Source organism: Panulirus ornatus, chromosome 4 (assembly GCF_036320965.1).
Source record: "Panulirus ornatus isolate Po-2019 chromosome 4, ASM3632096v1, whole genome shotgun sequence".
NCBI lineage: Eukaryota > Metazoa > Arthropoda > Malacostraca > Decapoda > Palinuridae > Panulirus > Panulirus ornatus.
Window position 1 is genome coordinate 67,807,059 of NC_092227.1, and position 26,533 is coordinate 67,833,591.

At 38.9% G+C, this 26,533-nt stretch overlaps 1 protein-coding gene across 1 annotated transcript in view; it reads left to right on the forward strand.

The window, feature by feature from the left end:
* Pgant35A (polypeptide N-acetylgalactosaminyltransferase 35A) overlaps positions 1 to 26,533 on the forward strand; it is a 101,328-nt gene that overhangs the window by 62,562 nt on the left and 12,233 nt on the right. Inside the window, exons 10-12 of the mRNA XM_071691782.1 lie at positions 19,073 to 19,190; positions 19,309 to 19,461; positions 26,050 to 26,298. Coding sequence (XP_071547883.1) covers positions 19,073 to 19,190; positions 19,309 to 19,461; positions 26,050 to 26,298 — 520 coding nt within the window. The remainder of the gene's footprint in view (positions 1 to 19,072; positions 19,191 to 19,308; positions 19,462 to 26,049; positions 26,299 to 26,533) is intronic.

Sequence of the window (26,533 nt, forward strand, 5' to 3'; positions counted from 1 at the left end):
CTAAAATTTAATGATACTCTCTCACCCCAACTCTCATTTGCCCTTTTTTTCACCTCTTGCACCTTTCTCTTGACCTCCTGTCTCTTTCTTTTATACATCTCCCACTCAATTGCATTTTTTCCCTGCAAAAATAAATAATAAATAATAATAAATAATAAATAAATATATATTAATCCATGCTGCATGCTTTAAGGGAACAAGAAATTACTGTACAATACTGCCACATCTGGTGTAATATAGATGTGATAAGTTGCTAGGTTGTCTTTATATAAAAGAGTACATGGTATGGGAGGTAAGTTGCTAGAAGCAGTGAAAAGTTTTTACCAAAGATGTAAGGCATGTGTACGAGTAGGAAGAGAGGAGAGTGATTGGTTCCCAGTGAATGTTGTTCTGCTGCAGGGGTGTATGATGTCCCCATTGTTGGTTAATTTGTTTATGGATGGGGTGGTTAGGGAGGTAAATGCAAGAGTTTTGGAGAGAGGGGCAAGTATGTTGTCTGTTGTGGATGAGGGGACCTGGGAAGTGAGTCAGTTTTTGTTTGCCAATGATACAGCTCTAGTGGCTGATTTGTATGAGAAACTGCAGAGGTTGGTGACTGAGTTTAGAAAAGTGTGCAAAAGTAGAAAGTTGAGAGTAAATGTGAACATGAGCAAGGTTATTAGGTTCAGTAGGGTTAAGGGACAAGTCAATTGGTATGTAAATTTGAACAGAGAAAAGTTGGAGGAAATGAAGTGTTTTAGATATCTGGGAGTGGACTTAGCAGCAGATGGAATTATGGAAGCAGAAGTGAGTCACAGGGTGGGGAGTGGGTGAAGACTCTGGGAGCGATGAAGAAATGTATAGGTATGTATATGTGAGTGTGTGGGCATCTATGTATATACCTGTGTATGTGGGTGGGTTTGGCCATTCTTTCATCTCTTTCCTTGTGCTCCCTCACTAATGCGGGACACAGCGACTATGTATATTGAATAGATAATACATTTCAACGTATGCATACATATACATACACAGACATATACATATATACACATGTTCATATTCATACTTGCTGCCTTCATCCATTCCCATCACCACCGTGCTACACATGAAATGGTGCACACACACACACACACACACACACACACACACACACACACACACACACACACCCGAGCACACTTGAGGTAGCACTAGGAAGAGACAACAGAGGCCACATTCATTCACACCCAGCCTCTAGCTGTCATGTGTAATGCACTGAAACCACAGCTCCCTTTCCACATCCAGGCCCACAAGACTTTCCATGGTTTACCCAGACACTTCACATGCCCTGGTTCAATCCATTGACAGCACGTCGACCCCGGTATACCACATCATTCCAATTAACTCTATTCCTTGCACGCCTTTCACCCTCTTGTATGCTCAGGCCCCGATCACTCAAAATTTTTTTCACTCCATCCTTCCACCTCCAATTTGGTCTCCTTCTTGTTTGTTCCACCTCTGACTCATATATCCTCTTGGTCAATCTTTCCTCTCTCATTCTCTCCATTTGACCATGGAGAAATTGATACAAGTAACTACAATAATACATCATTTTTCCTTCAAGAAAACCAGTATTTCAAAACAGCTGTCACTGAGCCTGATCTTTTTGGCTTGAGGAGGTCTTTTCCCAAAGAGAAGAGCTGCTCTACGCCGACACTGGAAGGGATAGGTGTATTAAACTTTATGAACTAGTCTTCATTGCCTGGCTTAAGATCGGGTATTTGTTGATGATGAAGGGTTTCACAGGCGTCTCACTGAAAAATATGTCTACCAACTTGGTCTTGGTTTTTTGTTTTTGCCCTGCCTTCATAGAGAGCCCCAAAGAAATCCTTATCCTGGTCATTTTTACCCTCACTGGTGCTGGGTTCCTTGCCTGAATCTGTCAGAATCTTCATCATAAACACCATCTGTGTCTTTACCTAGGCTGTGATCTCCTCGACATCCATTTCCTGGCGCTACTTCGCTGATGCAGGGGCTGGCGATGCTGTTTCATGTGGGGTGGGTTAGGATCAGGAATGGATGAAGGTGGGCAAGTATGAATATGAACATGTTTATATATGTTGAATAGTATATGTATGTATACAAGTGGATGGGTCTTTCTTTGTCTGTTTCCTGGTGCTACCTCGCTAACATGGGAAACGGCAATCAAGTATGATAAAGAAATATAACAGTTTCTCTGGTTTCATGTTCCCAAAGGACCAGTTGTCATTGTGATGTAATTTTTTTTCTTTTTTTTCAGATTTTAAGTTGATTTCCATGAAGTTGTAGCAGTGAATACTCAGTATATCATTGAAGTAGGTCAGACTATGACAACATATGTTTTTCCATTCCTTCGGGCTTTGGCTTCAGAATCAAAACATCTGACTGTATTTACAGACTAACATTTTCCCATACTTTTTTTATTACATGGAACAAATTCCCCTAAACATAACATTTTTTGATCATGTTAAAAAGTCTTTTAAGATTCTTAATGCTGAAATTTTATGGACTAGTAGATAATTGGTAAAAAGGACTGGTTTCTGCTGTCTCAGTGCCTTGCTAATTGCATAGAAACATCTGACTTTACTCACAGACCAATGTTTTTCCTTCTTTTTCTCAATCTCTCTCACAGTAATGATAGGAACAGTTTCCTTTTTAGACAGCGACAAAGTTATGATAAAAAAAAAAAAAATAAATATATATATATTTTTTTTTTTTTTTGCTTTGTCGCTGTCTCCTGCGTTTGCGAGGTAGCGCAAGGAAACAGACGAAAGAAATGCCAACCCACCCCCATACACATGTATATACATACGTCCACACACGCAAATATACATACCTACACAGCTTTCCATGGTTTACTCCAGACGCTTCACATGCCCTGATTCAATCCACTGACAGCACGTCAACCCCGGTATACCACATCGATCCAATTCACTCTATTCCTTGCCCTCCTTTCACCCTCCTGCATGTTCAGGCCCCAATCACACAAAATCTTTTTCACTCCATCTTTCCACCTCCAATTTGGTCTCCCACTTCTCCTCGTTCCCTCCACCTCCGACACATATATCCTCTTGGTCAATCTTTCCTCACTCATTCTCTCCATGTGCCCAAACCATTTCAAAACACCCTCTTCTGCTCTCTCAACCATGCTCTTTTTATTTCCACACATCTCTCTACCCTTTCATTACTTACTCGATCAAACCACCTCACATCACATATTGTCCTCAAACATCTCATTTCCAGCACACCCACCCTCCTCCGCGCAACCCTATCTATAGCCCACGCCTCGTTACCATTTAACATTGTTGGCACCACTATTCCCTGAAACATACCCATTTTTGCTTTCCAAGATAATGGTCTTGCCTTCCACACATTTTTCAACACTCCCAGAACTTTCACCCCCTCCCCCACCCTGCGACCCGCTTCCATGGTTCCATCCACTGCCAAATCCACTCCCTGATATCTAAAACACTTCACTTCCTCCAGTTTTTCTCCATTCAAACTTACCTCCCAGTTGACTTGTCCCTCAACCGTACTGTACCTAATAATCTTGCTCTTATTCACATTTACTCTCAGCTTTCTTCTTTCACGCACTTTACCAAACTCAGTCACCAGCTTCTGCAATTTTTCACCCGAATCAGCCACCAGCGAACAACTGACTCACATTCCAAGCTCTCTCATCCACAACAGACTGCATACTTGCCTCTTTCTTCAAAACTCTTGCATTCACCTTCCTAACAACCCTATCCATAAACAAGTTAAACAATCATTGAGACACCACGCACCCCTGCCGCAAACCGACATTCAACTGAGAACCAATCACTTTCCTCTCTTCCTACTCATACACATGCCTCACATCCTTGATAAAAACTTTTCACTGCTTCTAGCAACTTGCCTCCCACACCATATACTCTTAGTACCTTCCACAGAGCATCTTTATCAACTCTATCATATGCCTTCTCCAGATCCAGAATTTATATGTATGTATATTTATGTATATTTACATGTTTGTTCATATAGCTATATGAGTGAATGTTTCTTCTTCTCTTTCCTTCTGTAAGCTTGCTAATGTGGGAAACAGTGCTCAAGCATGAAAGAAAAATATTTCCAAAATAATATCAGATGTCAGTTTTGCAGATGACACTGGTGTAAGCAAAATGATTGGATCAAAAACTGATCCAAAGGAGATGCAAAAAGACTTGGATTTGATTTACAAATGGGCAGAAGTAAACCTGATGGAATTAAAGATAAATTTGAGAAAGCAGCAGTAGGTCAAAAGGAGGGTGTAGGGGTTCATAAAAAACATGGAACACCAAAAAATATATAAAAGAAAACTTGACATGTCATTATGCCAAAATCTTGTTGGATACTTGTAGGTAGTCTCTCTCTCTCTCTCTCTCTCTCTCTCTCTCTCTCTCTCTCTCTCTCTCTCTCTCTCTCTCTCTCTCTCTCTCTCTCTCTCTCTCTCTCTCTCTCTCTCTCTCATGTAGTAGTTTAAAGGGAATGTAATTTCACAAGTTAAGGTGTTCTTTTCTCTGGATCTTTTTGAAGTAATTGTTTACAAAGAGGAACATAGATTATGCAGGCATACAGCTAAAAGAATAAGAATTTGTGAAGCCTTTGGAGAACTACAGATATGGATGATTTACATACTAGGTGGAGATAAAGTGTTCATATGATATAAAATATTCTTGTCGTATAAAGAGGATGAAAGGAAGAAAAAGATTGATTTTAATGAAGAGCAAATATTTTTTATATGTGACTGCTCATACTGAAGCATATAAGTATTAGGGACAAATGAATAGTGGATTCATTTGCATACAGCCTTCTACAGCCAAGCTCTCAGACTTCACCATGATAGTGAATGTAGATGCCTGAAAGTGTGTGTAGTATCAGCAGAGAGAATTACTCATACTTTTTCATAGATTAGATTGTTTTGCTTTGGGAATTGGATTATATTAGATACAGTATTATTGAGGTTAGCCACAGGTATAGGGAAAAAAGAATACTACTTACATCTGTGTTTGTTAGGGGGCAGCTCAGAGGGACATGACTTTGGTACTGAAAAATCCTTCCATTTTGCATCATTGCTTTCTAAAAGAGATGAAAAGGCTATAAAGCTAAGTGAGGATTTTTCCCTGTTAGGTTCAGTCATCTGTTTTTGGTGCCACCTCAGTAAAGCAGGAAACAGCAAACAAGTATGATACATAACTTAGATATGGTATTATTGGAGAAGCAGTTATGTATAAGAAGAATATAAGTAGACATCTGTAAACCTTTACCAGAATAGATTACTGAAATGTTTTCATGAATAAGAAATGTACTTTGAACCTTATTGCTTAAAGTCTCATTAATTTACTAAGAAGTATTATTTAGTCGTTTTAGAAAAGTTGTACCATATTGATGCATAGGAATTATCTTTATAAAATGATTCTTGTTTGAACTGATCTAATGTGATTTTTTTATTTTCAGTACTCAGCATCTCCACTTGTCCGTGGTGGTTTTAACTGGGGTCTCCATTTCAAATGGGACACAATTCCTTCTTCATATTTTGCTGACAAAAGGAATTTTGTAACACCCATTAGGTAAGCCTCATAATTTTTTCACTCTTTTTACATATATACTTTTTTTCTCATACTTGATTGCTTATTCCTGCTTTAGCAAGTTGGTGCCAGGAACAGATACAGAAAGGCCACATCTGCTCATATCCATTGTCTGTCTGTCATGTGTAATGCACTGAGACCACAGGTCACAGCTCCACAACCAGGCCCCACATGGGTTACCCCAGACTCCTCACATTCTCTGGTTCTGTCTATTGACAGCATGTCAACCCCAGTGTATCACAACATTCCAATTCAATCTATCTTGTGCATGGCTTTCACCCTCCTGCTTGTTCATATTCTGGTTGCTCAAAATATTTTTCACTCCATCTTTCCATCTCCAATAGTCTCCCTGTTCTACTTGTTCCCCCTGACACATGTATCCTTGCTGTCAACCATTACTTACTGATTCTTTCCATTTGTCCAAACCATTTCAGGACACCCTCTTCTGCTCTCTCAACCACACTCTTTTTATTACTACACGTCTCTCTTGCCTTTTCATTACTTTCTCGATGAAACTTCCTCAAACATTTCATTTCTAACATGTCCATACTCTGCACTGCATTTTATAGCCCATGCCTACCATCCATATGATATTGATTGGGCTACTATTCTTTCAAACATATCCAGTTTTGCCTTCCCAGATAATGTTCTCTCTTTCCACACATTCTTTAGTGCTCCCAGAGCCTTCATCCCCTTCTCCACTCAATGTCTCACTTCTGCTTCATTTACTGCCATGTCCACTTCCAGGGGGTGGCAATGCTGTTTCCTGTGGGGTGGAGTGGTGCTGGGAATGGCTGAAGGCAAGCAAGTATGATCATGTACATGTGTATAAATGTAAGTATGTTGCAAAAAGTCACAGAAGGGCATGTGATCTAGTGTATTCAGGTTATCCATGGCAAATGAAACACGATAAATTCCAAAGTGCACTTTTTTGTAATGATTACATCATCAAGGGAATCAAGGGAGATACAAGAATGAGATAAAGAACTGTCAGTTGATATACAAGGAAGTGATGAGCTAGGACACCATTGGTAAACAAGTGCCACTGGATGGTGGTGTCCAGATTGGTGCACTCAAGTCTGGCAACATGCGTGTCATAAAATCTCACTATTTTGACAAGAAGGGGAACCAGTTTTCAAATTTTATTTACAATGAATCTATCCAATTTGTATAAGCCTTCACTAATATTACTATTACAATTCTTTGTGTATTTGATAATCACAGATTCATTGATATTTCTCGTGGTAAAGGAGTTAGAGAAGGTATTACTGTAGTCAATACAGTAATCATAATTTTAAAGATGATTAAATAAGGCATTTGATTCTTGTCCTGTTCTTATAATGTATTTATGTTGTTTAAGTCTAACACAAAGATCCTTACCAGTCTGTCCAACATAAATCATATTACACCTTATACAAGGCACTCAATAAATACAGCCAGCAGAACTTTCTAGTGAGTTCCTGATTAGAATATTCTTATTGGTATTGTTATTGCTGAAGGTTACATTTACATTAAAGGATTTAAGCAGCCTGGGAAGTAATGTAAAATGATCACTAAATGGGAGAACTAAAAGATTCTTGGGATCAAGGATAGGTTTGGATTTAACTTTGTAAAATTATTTCTTTGCAAACTTAGGTATGCATCAATGTATCTCTTTCACTAGCACCCTTTCAAATCTGCCCACCTCCTACCGCATGCATCTCTTGCACATGCTATCGATACTTTCCTTAATACCTGTCATTCCTCACCCATTCCCCTGACTTCATTTGCTCTCACCTTTTGCCATTCTACACCCATCTCTTCTTGTATTTCTTCATACATGTCTGCTTTCCAACCTCACTAACTCTCACCACTCTGTTCTCCCTAACATTGTTTCCTCTTTTTAGAAAACCTCTACAAATCTTCACCCTCACATCCACAAGATAGTGATCAGACATCCCACCAGCTGTCTCTCTTTCACACACCTATCAATTGATACGTAATCAAATAATGCCCATTGACTATCTCTTCTACTCATACATTTTCTTGTGTATATCTTTTTTTAAACCAGGTTTTCCCAAACCCAGTCTTTTTTTTTTTTTGCATAAAACTCCATAAGCTCTTCACCATTTCCATTCATAACACGGAATACCCTGTGTGCACCATTTATACCCTCAACTGCTACAACTGTCATTATAATGTTGTGGTATACTATGCTGCCTTCTCAACCACTGATCTTGCCTTTGCCTTGTTGCAGTAACATATTACCATTGATTAATCGAATTTGGGGTTGAAAAATGTATTTGGGGACATTAAGGCCTATAAATAAGGATTTGATTTTTAATATTTAGAAGATTTTATGATTTTTTCGGATCACATTCTTTGGGTATTTGTCGGCCTGGGAAAGCCTTATAAGATATTTTTTGTGGTCATTTCAAGCATAGTAGCATTTGATTATGTCATATATCTGATATAAAACAAATTTTTTTGGTTCAAAAATTGGAATTTTTGTGAAGGTAATAGATTTTCTTGGAAACCTCAGTGGAACAACTATGTTTTGTGCTGAATTCGAATCTCTTATTGAAATATATATTGGGGCTCTTAAGGCCTGTAAATAAGTAATTGATTGGTAGTCTTCTAGAAGAATTTGTGATTCTTCATTTTGCATTTACTGGGTATCTGTCAGCTTGGGGTGAAAAATGATGTAGATATTTCCTCTGATTATTTCATTTATAAAAGTGTTTCAGTGTATAATATTTCAGTTTTAAAACAAAAAGATTTTTGGTCTAAAAAATTCCCTGAACTGTTACCTGCAATGTTCGGTATTTTTTACGAGTGTAAGAGATTTTCTGTAAAATCGTAGTATAAGGGCTATTTTTCTTATTGAATTCGACTTTGGGGTTGAAATATCTATTGGGGTATATTACGGTCTGAAATAATAAATTGATTATCACTTATAAGAGTCTGTGATTTATTTGGTTTGTATTTATTAGGTATTGTCTTCTTAAGGAAACATTTTGAATTATTATCTATGGTTATTTCAAGTTTAGAGGGGTTTCCGTATGTTATATTTCAGTTTTATCACAAAACTGTTTTTGGTTAACAAAATTCCCTGAACTACAATTTTTGTTATTTGTGTAAGGGTAATACATTTTCTTGAAAACTTAGTATAAGGACTATTTTTCTTGATAATTTTGATTCTGGGGTTGAAATGTATATATAGGTGGACCTTAACGATATTTAGAAGAATTTATGATAATTCTGTTCATATATATTGCTTACCTGTTGGCCTGGGGAAGAACTTAAGATATTTTTTTTTTTTTTTATCTTTTCAAGCTTAGAAGTGTTTCATTATGTCTTATTTCAGTTTAGAAAAAAAAGTCTTTCGTTTAGAAATTACCTGAATTATTACCTGCTAGTTTTGGCATTTTTGTGAAGGTAATAGATATTCTTGGAAACCTTAGTGTAAGAATTATTATTTGAGCTGAATTCGAATCTCTGATTGAGATATATGTTGGGGCTGTTAAGGCTTGTAAGTAATCAATTGATAGTCTTATAGAAGATTCTGTGATTCTTCAGTTGGCTGAATTCGAATCTCTTATTGAAATATATGATGGGGTTGTTAAGGCCTATAAATAAGTAATTAATTGTTAGTCTTTTAAGAAGATTCTGTGATTCTTCAATTCGTATTTATTGGGTATCTGTCTGCTTGGGAAAAATATTGAGATTTTCTGTGATTATTTTTAGCATAGAAGCCTTGCTGTATATCATATTTCAATTTTAAAACAAAGAGGGGCAAGTATGAAGTCTGTTGTGGATGAGAGAGCTTGGGAAGTGAATCAGTTCTTGTTCGCTGATGATACAGCGCTGGTGGCTGATGCATGTGAGAAACTGCAGAAGCTGGTGACTGAGTTTGGTAAAGTGTATGAAAGAAGAAAGTTAAGAGTAAATGTGAATAAGAGCAAGGTAATTAGGTACAGTAGGGTTGAGGGTCAAGTCAATTGGGAGGTAAGTTTGAATGGAGAAAAACTGGAGGAAGTAAAGTGTTTTAGATATCTGGGAGTGGATCTAGCAGCGGATGGAACCATGGAAGCAGAAGTGAATCATAGGGTGGGGGAGGGGGCGAAAATCCTGGGAGCCTTGAAGAATGTTTGGAAGTCGAGAACATTATCTCGGAAAGCAAAAATGGGCATGTTTGAAGGAATAGTGGTTCCAACAATGTTGTATGGTTGCGAGGCGTGGGCTATGGATAGAGTTGTGCGCAGGAGGATGGATGTGCTGGAAATGAGATGTTTGAGGACAATGTGTGGTGTGAGGTGGTTTGATCAAGTAAGTAATGTAAGGGTAAGAGAGATGTGTGGAAATAAAAAGAGCGTGGTTGAGAGAGCAGAAGAGGGTGTTTTGAAATGGTTTGGGCACATGGAGAGAATGAGTGAGGAAAGATTGACCAAGAGGATATATGTGTTGGAGGTGGAGGGAACGAGGAGAAGTGGGAGACCAAATTGGAGGTGGAAAGATGGAGTGAAAAAGATTTTGAGTGATCGGGGCCTGAACATGCAGGAGGGTGAAAGGCAGGCAAGGAACAGGGTGAATTGGATCGATGTGGTATACCGGGGTTGATGTGCTGTCAGTGGATTGAATCAGGGCATGTGAAGCGTCTGGGGTAAACCATGGAAAGCTGTGTAGGTATGTATATTTGCGTGTGTGGACGTATGTATATACATGTGTATGGGGGGGGTTGGGCCATTTCTTTCGTCTGTTTCCTTGCGCTACCTCGCAAACGCGGGAGACAGCGACAAAGTATAATAAAATAATATAAATATTATCTATTTTGCTTTGTCACTGTCTCCTGTGTTTGATAAAAACTCTTCACTGCTTCTAACAACTTTCCTCCCACACCATATATTCTTAATACCTTCCACAGAGCATCTCTATCAACTCTATCATATGCCTTCTCCAGATCCATAAATGCTACATACAAATCCATTTGCTTTTCTAAGTATTTCTCACATACATTCTTCAAAGCAAACACCTGATCCACACATCCTCTACCACTTCTGAAACCACACTGCTCCTCCCCAATCTGATGCTCTGTACATGCCTTCACCCTCTCAATCAATACCCTCCCATATAATTTACCAGGAATACTCAACAAACTTATACCTCTGTAATTTGAGCACTCACTCTTATCCCCTTTGCCTTTGTACAATGGCACTATGCACGCATTCCGCCAATCCTCAGGCACCTCACCATGAGTCATACATACATTAAATAACCTTACCAACCAGTCAACAATACAGTCACCCCCTTTTTTAATAAATTCCACTGCAATACCATCCAAACCTGCTGCCTTGCCGGCTTTCATCTTCCGCAAAGCTTTCACTACCTCTTCTCTGTTTACCAAATCATTTTCCCTAACCCTCTCACTTTGCACACCACCTCGACCAAAACACCCTATATCTGCCACTCTATCATCAAACACATTCAACAAACCTTCAAAATACTCACTCCATCTCCTTCTCACATCACCACTACTTGTTATCACCTCCCCATTTGCGCCCTTCACTGAAGTTCCCATTTGTTCCCTTGTCTTACGCACTTCATTTACCTCCTTCCAGAACATCTTTTTATTCTCCCTAAAATTTAATGATACTCTCTCACCCCAACTCTCATTTGCCCTTTTTTTCACCTCTTGCACCTTTCTCTTGACCTCCTGTCTCTTTCTTTTATACATCTCCCACTCAATTGCATTTTTTCCCTGCAAAAATAAATAATAAATAATAATAAATAATAAATAAATATATATTAATCCATGCTGCATGCTTTAAGGGAACAAGAAATTACTGTACAATACTGCCACATCTGGTGTAATATAGATGTGATAAGTTGCAAGGTTGTCTTTATATAAAAGAGTACATGGTATGGGAGGTAAGTTGCTAGAAGCAGTGAAAAGTTTTTACCAAAGATGTAAGGCATGTGTACGAGTAGGAAGAGAGGAGAGTGATTGGTTCCCAGTGAATGTTGTTCTGCTGCAGGGGTGTATGATGTCCCCATTGTTGGTTAATTTGTTTATGGATGGGGTGGTTAGGGAGGTAAATGCAAGAGTTTTGGAGAGAGGGGCAAGTATGTTGTCTGTTGTGGATGAGGGGACCTGGGAAGTGAGTCAGTTTTTGTTTGCCAATGATACAGCTCTAGTGGCTGATTTGTATGAGAAACTGCAGAGGTTGGTGACTGAGTTTAGAAAAGTGTGCAAAAGTAGAAAGTTGAGAGTAAATGTGAACATGAGCAAGGTTATTAGGTTCAGTAGGGTTAAGGGACAAGTCAATTGGTATGTAAATTTGAACAGAGAAAAGTTGGAGGAAATGAAGTGTTTTAGGTATCTGGGAGTGGACTTAGCAGCAGATGGAATTATGGAAGCAGAAGTGAGTCACAGGGTGGGGAGTGGGTGAAGACTCTGGGAGCGATGAAGAAATGTATAGGTATGTATATGTGAGTGTGTGGGCATCTATGTATATACCTGTGTATGTGGGTGGGTTTGGCCATTCTTTCATCTCTTTCCTTGTGCTCCCTCACTAATGCGGGACACAGCGACTATGTATATTGAATAGATAATACATTTCAACGTATGCATACATATACATACACAGACATATACATATATACACATGTTCATATTCATACTTGCTGCCTTCATCCATTCCCATCACCACCGTGCTACACATGAAATGGTGCACACACACACACACACACACACACACACACACACACACACACACACACCCGAGCACACTTGAGGTAGCACTAGGAAGAGACAACAGAGGCCACATTCATTCACACCCAGCCTCTAGCTGTCATGTGTAATGCACTGAAACCACAGCTCCCTTTCCACATCCAGGCCCCACAAGACTTTCCATGGTTTACCCCAGACACTTCACATGCCCTGGTTCAATCCATTGACAGCACGTCGACCCCGGTATACCACATCATTCCAATTAACTCTATTCCTTGCACGCCTTTCACCCTCTTGTATGCTCAGGCCCCGATCACTCAAAATTTTTTTCACTCCATCCTTCCACCTCCAATTTGGTCTCCTACTTCTTCTTGTTTGTTCCACCTCTGACTCATATATCCTCTTGGTCAATCTTTCCTCTCTCATTCTCTCCATTTGACCATGGAGAAATTGATACAAGTAACTACAATAATACATCATTTTTCCTTCAAGAAAACCAGTATTTCAAAACAGCTGTCACTGAGCCCTGATCTTTTTGGCTTGAGGAGGTCTTTTCCCAAAGAGAAGAGCTGCTCTACGCCGACACTGGAAGGGATAGGTGTATTAAACTTTATGAACTAGTCCTTCATTGCCTGGCTTAAGATCGGGTATTTGTTGATGATGAAGGGTTTCACAGGCGTCTCACTGAAAAATATGTCTACCAACTTGGTCTTGGTTTTTTGTTTTTGCCCTGCCTTCATAGAGAGCCCCAAAGAAATCCTTATCCTGGTCATTTTTACCCTCACTGGTGCTGGGTTCCTTGCCTGAATCTGTCAGAATCTTCATCATAAACACCATCTGTGTCTTTACCTAGGCTGTGATCTCCTCGACATCCATTTCCTGGCGCTACTTCGCTGATGCAGGGGCTGGCGATGCTGTTTCATGTGGGGTGGGTTAGGATCAGGAATGGATGAAGGTGGGCAAGTATGAATATGAACATGTTTATATATGTTGATATGTATATGTATGTATACAAGTGGATGGGTCTTTCTTTGTCTGTTTCCTGGTGCTACCTCGCTAACATGGGAAACGGCAATCAAGTATGATAAAGAAATATAACAGTTTCTCTGGTTTCATGTTCCCAAAGGACCAGTTGTCATTGTGATGTAATTTTTTTTCTTTTTTTTCAGATTTTAAGTTGATTTCCATGAAGTTGTAGCAGTGAATACTCAGTATATCATTGAAGTAGGTCAGACTATGACAACATATGTTTTTCCATTCCTTCGGGCTTTGGCTTCAGAATCAAAACATCTGACTGTATTTACAGACTAACATTTTCCCATACTTTTTTTATTACATGGAACAAATTCCCCTAAACATAACATTTTTTGATCATGTTAAAAAGTCTTTTAAGATTCTTAATGCTGAAATTTTATGGACTAGTAGATAATTGGTAAAAAGGACTGGTTTCTGCTGTCTCAGTGCCTTGCTATTGCATAGAAACATCTGACTTTACTCACAGACCAATGTTTTTCCTTCTTTTTCTCAATCTCTCTCACAGTAATGATAGGAACAGTTTCCTTTTTAGACAGCGACAAAGTATGATAAAAAAAAAAAAATAAAATATATATATTTTTTTTTTTTTTGCTTTGTCGCTGTCTCCTGCGTTTGCGAGGTAGCGCAAGGAAACAGACGAAAGAAATGGCCCAACCCACCCCCATACACATGTATATACATACGTCCACACACGCAAATATACATACCTACACAGCTTTCCATGGTTTACTCCAGACGCTTCACATGCCCTGATTCAATCCACTGACAGCACGTCAACCCCGGTATACCACATCGATCCAATTCACTCTATTCCTTGCCCTCCTTTCACCCTCCTGCATGTTCAGGCCCCAATCACACAAAATCTTTTTCACTCCATCTTTCCACCTCCAATTTGGTCTCCCACTTCTCCTCGTTCCCTCCACCTCCGACACATATATCCTCTTGGTCAATCTTTCCTCACTCATTCTCTCCATGTGCCCAAACCATTTCAAAACACCCTCTTCTGCTCTCTCAACCATGCTCTTTTTATTTCCACACATCTCTCTTACCCTTACGTTACTTACTCGATCAAACCACCTCACACCACACATTGTCCTCAAACATCTCATTTCCAGCACATCCATCCTCTGCGCACAACTCTATCCATAGCCCACGCCTCGCAACCATACAACATTGTTGGAACCACTATTCCTTCAAACATACCCATTTTTGCTTTCCGAGATAATGTTCTCGACTTCCACACATTCTTCAAGGCTCCCAGGATTTTCACCCCCTACCCCACCCTATGATCCACTTCCGCTTCCATGGTTCCATCCGCTGCCAGATCCACTCCCAGATATCTAAAACACTTTACTTCCTCCAGTTTTTCTCCATTCAAACTTACCTTCCAATTGACTTGACCCTCAACCCTACTGTACCTAATTACCTTGCTCTTATTCACATTTACTCTTAACTTTCTTCTTTCACACACTTTACCAAACTCAGTCACCAGCTTCTGCAGTTTCTCACATGAATCAGCCACCAGTGCTGTATCATCAGCGAACAACAACTGAATCACTTCCCAAGCTCTCTCATCCCCAACAGACTTCATACTTGCCCCTCTTTCCAAAACTCTTGCATTCACCTCCCTAACAACCCCATCCATAAACAAATTAAACAACCATGGAGACATCACACACCCCTGCCGCAAACCTACATTCACTGAGAACCAATCACTTTCCTCTCTTCCTACACATACACATGCCTTACATACTCGATAAAAACTTTTCACTGCTTCTAACAACTTGCCTCCCACACCATATATTCTTAATACCTTCCACAGAGCATCTCTATCAGCTCTATGATATGCCTTCTCCAGATCCATAAATGCTACATACAAATCCATTTGCTTTTCTAAGTATTTCTCACATACATTCTTCAAAGCAAACACCTGATCCACACATCCTCTACCACTTCTGAAACCACACTGCTCTTCCCCAATCTGATGCTCTGTACATGCCTTCACCCTCTCAATCAATACCCTCCCATATAATTTACCAGGAATACTCAACAAACTTATACCTCTGTAATTTGAGCACTCACTCTTATCCCCTTTGCCTTTGTACAATGGCACTATGCACGCATTCCGCCAATCCTCAGGCACCTCACCATGAGTCATACATACATTAAATAACCTTACCAACCAGTCAATAATACAGTCACCCCCTTTTTTAATAAATTCCACTGCAATACCATCCAAACCTGCTGCCTTGCCGGCTTTCATCTTCCGCAAAGCTTTTACTACCTCTTCTCTGTTTACCAAATCATTTTCCCTAACCCCCTCACTTTGCACACCACCTCGACCAAAACACCCTATATCTGCCTCTCTATCATCAAACACATTCAACAAACCTTCAAAATACTCACTCCATCTCCTTCTCACATCACCACTACTTGTTATCACCTCCCCATTAGCGCCCTTCACTGAAGTTCCCATTTGTTCCCTTGTTTTACGCACTTTATTTACCTCCTTCCAGAACATCTTTTTATTCTCCCTAAAATTTAATGATACTCTCTCACCCCAACTCTCATTTGCCCTCTTTTTCACCTCTTGCACCTTTCTCTTGACCTCCTGTCTCTTTCTTTTATACATCTCCCACTCAATTGCATTTTTTCCCTGCAAAAATCGTCCAAATGCCTCTCTCTTCTCTTTCACTAATAATCTTACTTCTTCATCCCACCACTCACTACCCTTTCTAATCAACCCACCTCCCACTCTTCTCATGCCACAAGCATCTTTTGCGCAATCCATCACTGATTCCCTAAATACATCCCATTCCTCCCCCACTCCCCTTACTTCCATTGTTCTCACCTTTTTCCATTCTGTACTCAGTCTCTCCTGGTACTTCCTCACACAAGTCTCCTTCCCAAGCTCATTTGCTCTCACCACCCTCTTCACCCCAACATTCACTCTACTTTTCTGAAAACCCATACAAATCTTCACCTTAGCCTCCACAAGATAATGATCAGACATCCCTCCAGTTGCACCTCTCAGCACATTAACATCCAAAAGTCTCTCTTTCGCGCGCCTGTCAATTAACACGTAATCCAATAACGCTCTCTGGCCATCTCTCCTACTTACATATGTATACTTATGTATATCTCGCTTTTTATTTCACTTTTATCCCTGGGGATAGGGGAGAAAGAATACAATACTTTCCATGTATTCCCTGCATGTCTTAGAAGGCGATTAAAAGGGAAGGGAGCAGGGGGCTGGAAATCCTCCACTCTCGTTTTTAGTTTTCCAAAAGAAGGAACCGAGAAGGGGGCCAAGTGAGGATATTCCCTCAAAGGCTCAGTCCGCTAATGCGGGAAATGGCGAATAGTATGAAAAAGAAAAAAAAAAGATTTCACTTGCTTTCCTCATATGATAATTCATTATCATATGCCCCACTTCCTGTGCTACACCATGTAATTTAACTTTGATAAATTTTTTGGCAATTTAGTACTGATAAGTCATTGAGGCTTTGTTTGTCAGTAAGAAATATATAACAGATACAGCAGATAATTGTACAGGTAGGTAGTAACATTATTGATAGTAAATATTGGGAAAAAAAGAAATGAATATATTGAAAAGTAACCCACACCATGATTTCATCAACCATGGGATTTTCTATTTACATTGATTTCACTTCTTTACATAATGATTTATAACCATATACAAACATATTTCATTCTGGGGTCATCAGGGAACCAGTGGTCAATAGGGGGCTTGGGTTGAAGTCTGATGTAGGTGGCTGCTTCCCCCTAAGCCAAACCAGCAGCATATGAGATGCTAGGTGATCTCTGAGGGCATTTTGTTAGGAAAAAGTGTCTTGCATGTTGTAAAATATGGTAATAATCTGGCATCACCATAGGAGGAAAGAAGGAAAAATATATACACTAAGAGGTGGAAGCCACAGCCATGCCTTCCTTAGCTGAGCACTCACAAACCGAGTTGCAAGTACAGAAAAGCTCAATCTCCACACATAACTGTTAAGTTGTGAAAAAGCCATCTCAGTGGTATAAGCTGCTGATTTGTGAAAGAACCAGCTTCATATATTGAAGTGTTGTTAAGATATCATTGGAAATATTAGAAAGAAGAGGAAAAAGAAGAAAATAGACAATATTGATGGTTTTGCAAACTCTGATTCATTATTCTAGTAAAGGTTTCTAGCTATGTTTTAGGGTTTGGTAGGTACTGATTGTGTGATAAGCAGATGTCTTATACAAACACCCTTTGATATTTTGCATTGTTTATGTCAGAGGAAGCAGGCCATACTAGTGAAGTGCAAGAGAGCTCTTGCTGTTATTTGTAGATTTATTTGTATGTAAGAATGAAGAACTGTAGTTTCCATATTAGGAGAGGTTCGGTTTTTATACAGTTTGGCTTACTGTTACTGTATTGTCTAGGTCAGTGCCTTGGCAAGATTTTTTTTTTTTTTGGGGGGGGGGGGAATTGTAATGAGTATTAATTCCATAATTGCTTGTATATGTGTTAGTCCAAAATTTGTATCTCAAATGTTTAGATAACATCAGCAAGATTGCCATCATATTCACTGCACTGTAGCTGTAGTGTCAACTTTTTTTTTTCAAGGTTTTGACATTGTTGTTTTGAGAATGAAGCCATGTAATGCTATTCCTATGAACCTTTGGAAAATTACTTTCTAATTTATTGGTATGACATTTTTTTAGATTTAGGATAGTTTAGTGGAGACCTTGTAAGGAAGCGAAGATTCTGAGAGTGAGGAAGAATATGTGGAAAGAGAACGTTATCATGGAGAGCAAAATTGGGTATGTTTGAAGGAATAGTAGTTCTAACAGCGTTATATGGTCGTGCGGCATGGTCTATATATAGGGTTGTACAGAGGAGGATGGATGTGTTGGAAATGAAATGTTTGAGGACAATATGTGGTGTGAGGTGGTTTGATCAAGTAAGTAATGAAAGGGTGAGAGAGTTGTGTGGAAATAAAAAGAGTGTGGTTGATAGAACAGAAGAGGGTGTGTTGAAATGGTTTAGAGAGAATGAGTGAGGAAAGATTGACAAAGAGGATATATGTGTCAGAGGTGGAGGGAACAAGGAGAAGCAGGAGATGAAATTGGAGGTGGAAGGATGGAGTGAAAAAGATTTTGAGCGATCGGGGCCTGAACATACAGGAGGGTGAGAGGCGTGCAAGGAACAGAGTGAATTGGAATGATGTGATGTACCAGGGTCAACGTGCTGTGAATGGACCAAACTAGGGCATGGGAAGCAACTGGGGTAAACCATGGAAAGGTCTTTGGGCCCTGGATGTGGATAGGTAGCAGTGGTGTCAGTGCATTACACATGACAGCCAGAGACTGATTCTGAACAAATGTGGCCCTTTTTGTCTGTTTTCCTAGTGCTACCTTGCTGAAATGGGGTGGTTAGCAATGCTATTTCCTGTGTGGCGGGGTGGCAATGTGAATGGATGAAGGCAGCAAGTATGAATATGTACATGTGTATATAGGTATATGTCTGTGTATGCATATGTATATATACGTTAAAATGTATATGTATGTATATGTTAAAATGTATATGTGCATGTATGGGTGTTTATGTATACATATGTGTATATGAGGGGTTGGGCTATTCTTCGTCTGTTTCCTTGCACTTCCTCTGATGCGGGAAACAGCAATTAAGTATAATGATAATAATATATTACATAATGCATTTTTCTTAATGTTGCAGATCCCCCACAATGGCAGGAGGACTTTTTGCTATTGATTACAACTATTTCAAGGAACTTGGAGAGTATGATACAGGAATGGATGTCTGGGGTGGAGAAAACCTGGAAATGTCATTTAGGGTGAGGATTTTGAAGTCAGGATTTAATTTTCATATTAGGATGATTAATATTTATGACAATAGTATATTTTGTCTTTACCGATGTGTTTTCATTTACTATTTTCCCTCATTTTTCAAAGATATGGATGTGCGGTGGTGTGCTGGAGATAATTCCATGTTCTCGTGTGGGGCATATTTTTCGTCGCCGACGTCCTTATGGTGGACCAGGTGGACAAGATTCTCTCTTGCGGAATTCATTAAGAGTGGCACATGTATGGATGGATGAATATAAGGTAAGGGTGTTCGAAAAGACAATTATTTGTTCTCTTTTATACTCTTCTCTTTTATTGACAAACAACCACCACTCCAGCAAAATCTTGGCAAATGAGCAGGTGTTTGTCATTTTATGCCTTTGTGAATTTCTTTTAAAGGTGATTGGTGGAGTTGTAACCTCTTTCTGCTTAGTCTTAGCATTCTGCTGAGATTTGAAGGAACCAGTATAAGAATAAAGGCATATACAGTAAAACCTCTGTTGTCCTAAATACTTGGGGATACTGGCTATTTCAGATAATAAAGATTCCAGGTATTCAAGTAAAATGTATTAAATAATTTGGAAATTGCCCTATCCTTGCTATATGTGGAAGATTTTGTTCTGCAAAGACCTCACACAAAGAAATTGCATATTACAGTGGCAGGTTCTCTGCTTACCATCATGTTATCTATTTTCTCTTGTCAAGTAAACTTATCAAGCCATCCTTTACTTGCTTGAAATGTCTGGCTAAGCTGAATTGTCTTCTTTACTTCATTGCTCATAAATCTTTAGAGCTTTAGATGTGAGCTGAAGGCTGTGCCTCATGTTGTATTTATAAAGAGAAAATTTTCTCCACCTTCTCTATAAGTGTAATTCTAACCTTGGCAGACAGTGGAGTAGAGTGAACCACAGCTCTTCAAATTTTCTCTGCAGTCTTCTTTATGTTTTGGATTGTAGATTCATCCAGGTTGTAAGCAAGCCCTAGCACTGATGCTCCCTTATCAGCATCAGCATGTAAGATTTTTAGCTTAGTTTGTAAGGTCAAAAAGGTTCTCTTCCAATTTACTGCTGGTTTTAGGGTAGGAGATGTTGTTGGATGTTTGGATGCCATGTTGACAAACATAATGTATAATTTCAACTCTTTACTCAACAAACATACTTGGTATCACTGTAATATCCACACTTTCTTAGAAACCCCACATTATGGGATAGTTGAGTCTGCCTAAACCGGATGTCCTGTTTAGATGTCAAAACATCTATTATTCTGGACAGTTGCTTCATTTATACAAAGGATGGTTCATCCTTGTATGGAGTATTGCTCTCACATCTGTGGTGATTCTTTCTCTTCATCTTCACTTGACAGAGTTGAGTCGGAAGCAGTCCAAATTATAAACTGTCCCAGGCTAACTTCCAAACTTGACCCTCTTGCCTTATGCTGCAGTGTTGGTTCCTTTTCCCTCATCTGTTGGTATTACTTTGGTTTTTGCTCACGAGAGTTGGACCCATGCTTACTTCACCACCTAACCTTCATGGAAGGGTTAGTGCTCTTTTTATGGCACAAATGTTTTAAGTTATTTTCATTATTTGTAAATAGTTTTATTTATTATACTTGATCTCAGTTTCCCACATCAGCAAGGTAGCACCAGGAGACAAAGAATGGCCCATCCACTCATATACATATAGGTATACATAAATGCCCATACACACACATATACATATCAACATATACACATACATAGATATACATACTTATACACAGATACATACAATGTGGTATATCGGGGTCGACATGCCGTCAATGGATTGAACCAGGGCATGTGAATCGTCTAGGGTAAACCATGGAAAATTTTATGGGGCCTTTATGTGGAAAGGGAGCTGTGGTTTCGGTGCATTATACATGACAGCTCGAGACTGAGTGTGAACGAATGTGGCCTTGTTGTCTTTTCCTAGCGCTACCTCGTGCATGTGTGGGGGATTAGGGTGTCATTTCATGTGTGGTAGGGTGGTGATGGGAATGAATAAAGGCAGCAAGTATGAATTATGTACATGTGTATATATGTATATGTCTGTGTATGTTATTATTATTATTATTATTATTTTGCTTTGTCGCTGTCTCCCGTGTTTGCGAGGTAGTGCAAGGAAACAGATGAAAGAATGGCCCAACCCACCCACATACACATGTATATACATACACATCCACGCACGCAATATATACATACCTATACATATTATTATTATTATTATTATTATTATTATTATTAGAAAAAAAAATTATTATTATTATTATTATTATTATTATTATTATTAGAAAAAAAAATTATTATTATTATTATTATTATTATTATTATTATTATTATTATTATTGTTTTGCTTTGTCGCTGTCTCCCGCGTTTGCAAGGTAGCGCAAGGAAACAGACGAAAGAAATGTCCCAACCCACCCCCATACACAAGTATATACATACACGTCCACACACACAAATATACATACCCATACATCCCAATGTACACATATATATACACACACAGACACATACATATATACACATGCACACAATTCACACTGTCTGCCTTTATTCATTCCCATCGCCACCTCGCCACACATGGAATAACATCCCCCTCCCCCCCTCATGTGTGTGAGGTAGCACTAGGAAAAGACAACAAAGGCCCCATTCGTTCACACTCAGTCTCTAGCTGTCATGCAATAATGCCCGAAAGGAGGGTATTGATTGAGAGGGTGAAGGCATGTACAGAGCATCAGACTGGGGAAGAGCAGTGTGGTTTCAGAAGTGGTCGAGGATGTGTGGATCAGGTGTTTGCTTTGAAGAATGTATGTGAGAAATACTTAGAAAAACAAATGGATTTGTATGTAGCACTTATAGATCTAGAGAAGGCATATGATAGAGTTGATAGAGATGCTCTTTGGAAGGTATTAAGAATATATGGTGTGGGAGGAAAGTTGTTAGAAGCAGTGAAAAGTTTTTATTGAGGATGTAAGGCATTTGTACGTGTAGGAAGAGAGGAAAGTGATTGGTTCTCAGTGAATGTAGGTTTGCGGCAGGGGTGTGTGATGTCTCCATGGTTGTTTAATTTGTTTATGGATGGGGTTGTTAGGGAGGTGAATGCAAGAGTTTTAGAAAGAGGGGCAAACATGCAGTCTGTTGTGGATGAGAGAGCTTGGGAAGTGAGTCAGTTGTTGTTCGCTGATGATACAGCGCTGGTGGCTGATTCATGTAAGAAACTGCAGAAGGTGGTGACTGAGTTTGGTAAAGTGTGTGAAAGAAGAAAGTTAAGAGTAAATGTGAATAAGAGCAAGGTTATTAGGTACAGTAGGGTTGAGGGTCAAGTCAATTGGGAGGTAAGTTTGAATGGAGAAAAACTGGAGGAAGTAAAGTGTTTTAGATATCTGGGAGTGGATCTGGCAGCGGATGGAACCATGGAAGCGGAAGTGAATCATAGGGTGGGGGAGGGGGTGAAAATCCTGGGAGCCTTGAAGAATGTTTGGAAGTCAAGAACATTATCTCGGAAAGCAAAAATGGGTATGTTTGAAGGAATAGTGGTTCCAACAATGTTGTATGGTTGCGAGGCATGGGCTATGGATATATGTAATATATATGTCTGTTTTTTGGTTTTTTTTTATATATGTCTGTGTATGTGTATATGTTATGTGCATGCATATGTGCGTGTATGGGCATTTATGTATATATTTGTGTGTATATGAGTGAATGGGCCATTCTTCTTCTGTTTCCTGTTACACACGACAGCTAGAAACTGAGTGTGAACGAAATGTGGCCATTTTTGTCTGTTTTCCTGGTGCTACCTCGCTGAAGCAGGGGGTAGCGATGCTGTTTCCTGTATATGTATGGGCATTTATGCATATATATGTGTGTATATGAGTGGATGGGCCATTCTTCTTCTGTTTTCTGGTGGTACCTTGCTGATCCAGAAAACGGCTATCAGGTATAATGAATAAATAATTAAATGATGTATATACTCATTTTATGCATTGATATGCCATATTTTTTTTTCTTTCCTTTTGTTTTATTAACAACCAAACAACACAAATGACTATCACACCACCATAAATCATCAAAGGTAAATTGTGTTGTTGGGAAAGGAAGCCAGAATTTTACATCAGGTATTTCATTGTCATTTGGGAAGGAAGCCAGAATTTTTCAGCAACGGTTGTCATCAAATTACAGTGTAAAGGAAAGCAGTTTCTCATATATTAATGTTTATTTTTTTATTATGAAGTTTTTCATTTATTTGCATTGAAAATGTTCTGTTATATGAATATGTACACAGATAGAGTATATACCATAGAAATACATGTAATAAGTAGAAATGTTTAAATGGTATATAAGGGACGTGGAAAATCACAGATGTAAAGAAAACCAGAAAATGGTAATGTATTCAGGTGTATGTCAATAGAAAAATCACCGAGAAAAAAAACAGTATCACGTTATACATGCACAAGTGTAGAGAATCCTTGCTGCTAGCATCCTCCTCCATGAACTCCAACTATCCACACTAATATTAAGGAATGCAACTTTTTCTGGTATTTTGTAAAATAACATAAGGGAAAAGAAGCAGGTTTTTTTTATTATTTCCTCCAGTATAACCTGATGATTTGTCTGTTCAAAAGAAACAATGGAATGGGAATGCTGCCAAGTCCTATTAATCATATCGTAAAGAGAAAGTAGGCATGTTACAGAAACAGTTTTAGTTTCCCTGGTGACATTATGTGATAAAAGAGGTAATAGATGATAAATTTTTGAAAGTGTTGTAATTTTTATGGTTGGAAGATTGAGTGTTTGATTTCACTTTTTTTTTAGAAGTACAGAATTATCATTTCTCAGATTCTGAATTACAGATGTAACATTTCTCATGTTTGGAAGTATATTTTTTCATACTTGATTGCCATTTCCTGTGTTAGTGAGGTAATGCCAGGAACAAACGAAAAAAAAATCATGTTCACTCACATCCATTCTCTAGCAATCATGTTGTGTAATACACCGAAACCACAGCATTTTATCCACATCCAGGCCCATCAAATCTTTCCATGGTTTACCCTGGACACTTCACATTCCCTGGTTCAGTCCATTGACACCATGTTGACACCAGTATACCACATCATTCCAGTTCTCTCTATCCCATGCATGCCTTTCACTCTCCTGCATGTTCAAGCCCCAATTACTCAAAATCTTTTTTTTAAATCACCCATTACTGATACCAGTTCTCTTACATCAAAACCACTGACATACTTGGCTCCTCCCATAACATTTGCCTCTCTTGATCTTTCTTCTCTTGGCCAGGATGCATAAGCACTAATTACCCATCTTTCACCATCCACTTACACTTTTATCCACATCAGTCTAGAATTTACATAAATTCTGACACACACTCCCACAGTTCCTGCTCCAGGATTAGTGCTACTCCTACCTTAGCTCTTCTCCTCTCACCAACCCCTGACTTTACTTCTATAATGTTTCCAAACCAATCTTACCCTTTACCCTTGAGCTTTGTCTCACTCAGAGCCAAAACATTTGGGAATCTTTTCTCAAACATACTACCTATCTCTGCTTTCTTCTCATCTTGGTTACATCCACATGCATTTAGACACCTTCGAGGAGAATGAGCACTCCATGCCTGGCTCCTTCTTCAGTTTCCCCTTTTAGGAACTGAAATATAAGAAGGGAGTTTTCAGCCCCTCCCACTCCCACCCTTTTGAGTCTCCTAGGACACAGGGAATACCTTAACAATTCTTTCTACCCTACCCCAGGGAAGTATAGTATTTTATTTTGTTCATGCAATAAATGGTTTGGCATATGTGAATACTTGCTTATTAGTTATTCTAACTTGCTTATGCTTAAATTTAGGCAAGGTAATTATTGTTGTCTGCTTCATCCACCCCTTGTGTCTGTAACAACTGCTTTGTGAGGATATTTCAGACAGTACATCTAAGGCCATTTGAAAAAATGTGTTCCTCCTAGACATATTTTCATGGAACTTTAAAACCTGAAGACAAAATTGCTAAGAGATGTAACTGTCATATGCCATAAATGCAAATGAAACTGCCTTTTGTACTTGATTTTTCATGAAACTTATTACAAAAAACATCAAAAACATCCCCACTTTCCCATAGGTGCTGTACTTTCTTGCTTGATGGAAAGTATATTAGGTATTCTGTATATAGGTGTGTACCTCTCCTAATATTGTACTGCACTCTGAGACCCAAGTGTCTAAAGTTCTTCTCACTTGCCCCTTTTTCGTATCCAACTATAATCTCCACTCATGACTCCTGTTCAAAGGTGGTGTCTGTGCATATTCTAACATCACACTGATGCATGCCTCAAGGAATTTTAATTCCCAAACTGATATGTTATCTAGCACAAGGTCTGTCTCCCATGTACCACATTTTTCCTTTGGTACACCAATTGCTCTCATAATTCTTCAAATTTTATATCTTTCTTTGACTATCTGAACCGCCATGAGACTATGGCACCCTCCCATCTGCAAGTCGAAATCCTCTACTTGGAGGATTTCAACATTGACTATAGGGATTGGTTTTACACTTCCTCCAAAGTTCATAAATACTTTCCTTTGTCTCCTCTTTTCCCCTCCATTAACCTTTCTATATTTCAGTTAAGGCCTGACCTTGATTTGGACTTTGTTTGTGATTGGAGCCTCCAGCATTAAAAAGAGAATCACTATGATTTAAGATGCTGAAAAATCTCTTTGAATTGTAGATTTCTGCCGAAAGTAAACTTTCACTGTGTACAGTCATTTGTAATCTAATTTTATAGTAACTTTACCTTTCCAAGCCATGATTCATTTATCTTTTTATTTTCAGGAACATTTCTTCAAAACTCGCTCAGGGGCAGATAAAGTGGAGTATGGTGATGTTTCAGAAAGGATAAAGCTTCGAGAAAATCTCCAGTGCAAACCATTTTCATGGTACTTGTCTACGGTCTACCCTGAGCTTGATCTTCCTGGGGAAGAAACAAAAAATGGAGGGAAGGGCCTAGACCAGCCGTTTATTGGTGCCAAGCCTTTCCAGCCTTGGAATAAACGTTCAAGGAATTACACACATAAATGGCAGGTCAGGATTGAATTCTCATTATTTTGAGGTCTTCATTACATATATTTTTACCATATCATTTTTCTCTGCCCTCACTCTAAATACCATGAATGTTTGCTTTGCAAATGGTTGATTTGCAACTTCTTTTTTTAACTAAGGCATTAGAGAATTAGGGTACAGGCTTCAGTAACAACACAGAAGCCTTTTGAGTTGTGACAGACTTGAAAAAGATTTCTCTTCCTAACATTCCTGTTCT